Here is a 2,388-nt window from a genome sequence, read left to right on the forward strand (position 1 = left end):
AATACATGTGAGTCCAGGGAACACACTTTCACCATAGAAATACATGGTGAGTCCTATTCTAGTAGGAGGCAGAGCAGCTAGGACCTCTCTGTGAAACCCTCCTATATTCTAGTAGGAGGCAGAGCAGCTTACAGTATGGCGATGAGCATTTTGACCATGTTAACGTGACCTCTGCTGTATTCTGTAGGAGGCTGACCCTCAGAGCTGTGTGGTGTATTCTATATTCTGTAGGAGGCTGATCGTCAGAGCTGTGTGTCCAGTGTGGTCCACCAGGCTGACCAGGCCTGCAGACGCCTGGTCTCACAGGCCATGCAGGGGGCCAGAGGTCAGTATTCATCCTTACTGTGATCCTTAAAGCCCACACACACACACACACACACACACACACACACACACACACACACACACTGATAGCGTTTGCCGGCTGAGAGTACTTAGCGACTCTGAACGGAACGCCAGACATCATTTGCAAGCGGAAAATGTTGTCAGCCACACGTCCACCGGTAATCGGTCCCTAAAACCCGCCGTGCCGAACGAACGGCTAACAAAGTGCAGATGAACAGCAAATGAACATTTTGGGTGTTTACACTCCCTTAAAAGTAGACTCAGTGAGACGACGTTGCCCGCACGAAATAAACACAATATCCGGTCCATTTCCACAACAACTAAAGAGGTGTTGAAGCACGAGACGACTAGACTTCTCTGTTTTGGGAATCCGTACCAGCCACGTCGTAGCAGCGTGAAGCTCACTCGTAAACACATGTCAGATACTCTTGACTGTGTGTGAGAGAGCATGGGAGTAAAGTCTTGCGTCGCGCTCATCTCAAAATCTTGTTGCGACGTCATCTGGCTGAGTCTACCTTTTTTTAACATAATCAGGAGTTAATAGTGGCAAGGCATGTTTCACAGAGAGAATGAACGATGGTGTGTTTATATTGTCGGTTTCTTGCCTCACTACCTCCCCTTCTTTATATCCTCACCTGTATATCACAACTCTTCATCCTCTATGTTCAGAGCATCAACTCTTCCTCCTCTATGTTCAGAGCATCAACTCTTCATCCTCTATGTTCAGAGCATCAACTTCCCCCAGAGAGGATGAGGTCTCTGGCAGCCCACTTCAATCAATCCAAAACCAGATTTCTTCAAGACCTGCGGAAACAAGTCCTCCACGGCCTTCCCTCGACCCGGGGAGAGAGCGTCGACGCGGAGCGGCTTGTGAACAGAGCCGTGGACGTCTTCAACAAAGAGAAACAGGAAATCGTTGAAAGATACCTTCCTCCTCATGACACAGAAAATGAGGGATAGATGATAGCCATGATGTAACTTTCATTGATTCTATGTAAATAGTCATAAATATTGACATTAGTAATGAATTTTCTATATTTTTCTAACATGTCCAACCTGTTAGGTGCATATACTTAACAAGGTGGAACCTAACAGGGTGGAAATGTGGAGGCTAACTTAGCTGTAGCACTGTGACTGATCAAGATCCAGCTAGCATAATGGTGAACACTTGAAGATCATTTTTTTACTGTTCTGTTAAACATCATTTGAAATGATCATACGTTCATCTAATTTAGCCCAACAGCGTGGACATTTTAAGAGTGAGACCCTACTAACATCATGAAACATTAAAATGTAGATCAAACAGAGTGTTGATACTTACTCTAGTTTTGCACTGTTATTGACACACTTCCTGATTGTGATGTCATTATGGGAAGAANTGGAACCTAACAGGGTGGAAATGTGGAGGCTAACTTAGCCGTAGCACTGTGAGTGATGTTAGGTGCATATACAGGGTGGAACCTAACAAGCTGGAACCTAACAGGGTGGAAATGTGGAGGCTAACTTAGCTGTAGCACTGTGACTGATCAAGATCCAGCTAGCATAATGGTGAACACTTGAAGATCRTTTTTTTACTGTTCTGTYAAACATMATTTGAAATGATCAWATGTTCATCTAATTTAGCCCAACAGCGTGGACATTTTAAGAGTGAGACCCTACTAACTAACATCATGAAACATTAAAATGTAGATCAAACAGAGTGTTGATACTTACTCTAGTTTTGCACTGTTAATGACACACTTTCTGATTGTGATGTCATTATGGGAAGGAGCGGTTTGACACTTCCTGATTGTGATGTCATTGTGGGAAGGAGCGGTTTGACACTTCCTGATTGTGATGTCATTGTGGGAAGGAGCGGTTTGACACTGATTGTGATGTCATTATGGGAAGGAGCGGTTTGACACTCTCTGATTGTGATGCCATTATGGGAAGGAGCGGTTTGACACTCTGATTGTGATGTCATTATGGGAAGGAGCGGTTTGACACTTCCTGATTGTGATGTCATTATGGGAAGGGGTGTTTTATTTTTATTTAAAGGAGTGT

At 44.1% G+C, this 2,388-nt stretch overlaps 1 protein-coding gene across 1 annotated transcript in view; it reads left to right on the forward strand.

Annotated features, from left to right (window-relative positions):
• The window catches only part of LOC112077272 (L-seryl-tRNA(Sec) kinase), a 6,464-nt gene extending 5,091 nt beyond the window's left edge, over positions 1 to 1,373 (forward strand). The window contains 2 exon segments of the mRNA XM_070441628.1: positions 232 to 325; positions 1,073 to 1,373. Of these exon segments, the coding sequence (XP_070297729.1) occupies positions 232 to 325; positions 1,073 to 1,305 (327 nt within the window). The 3' untranslated portion in view covers positions 1,306 to 1,373.
• Positions 1,374 to 2,388: the final 1,015 nt, after the last annotated feature.

This window comes from Salvelinus sp. IW2-2015, unplaced genomic scaffold, assembly GCF_002910315.2.
Source record: "Salvelinus sp. IW2-2015 unplaced genomic scaffold, ASM291031v2 Un_scaffold4423, whole genome shotgun sequence".
Classification (NCBI taxonomy): Eukaryota; Metazoa; Chordata; class Actinopteri; order Salmoniformes; family Salmonidae; genus Salvelinus; species Salvelinus sp. IW2-2015.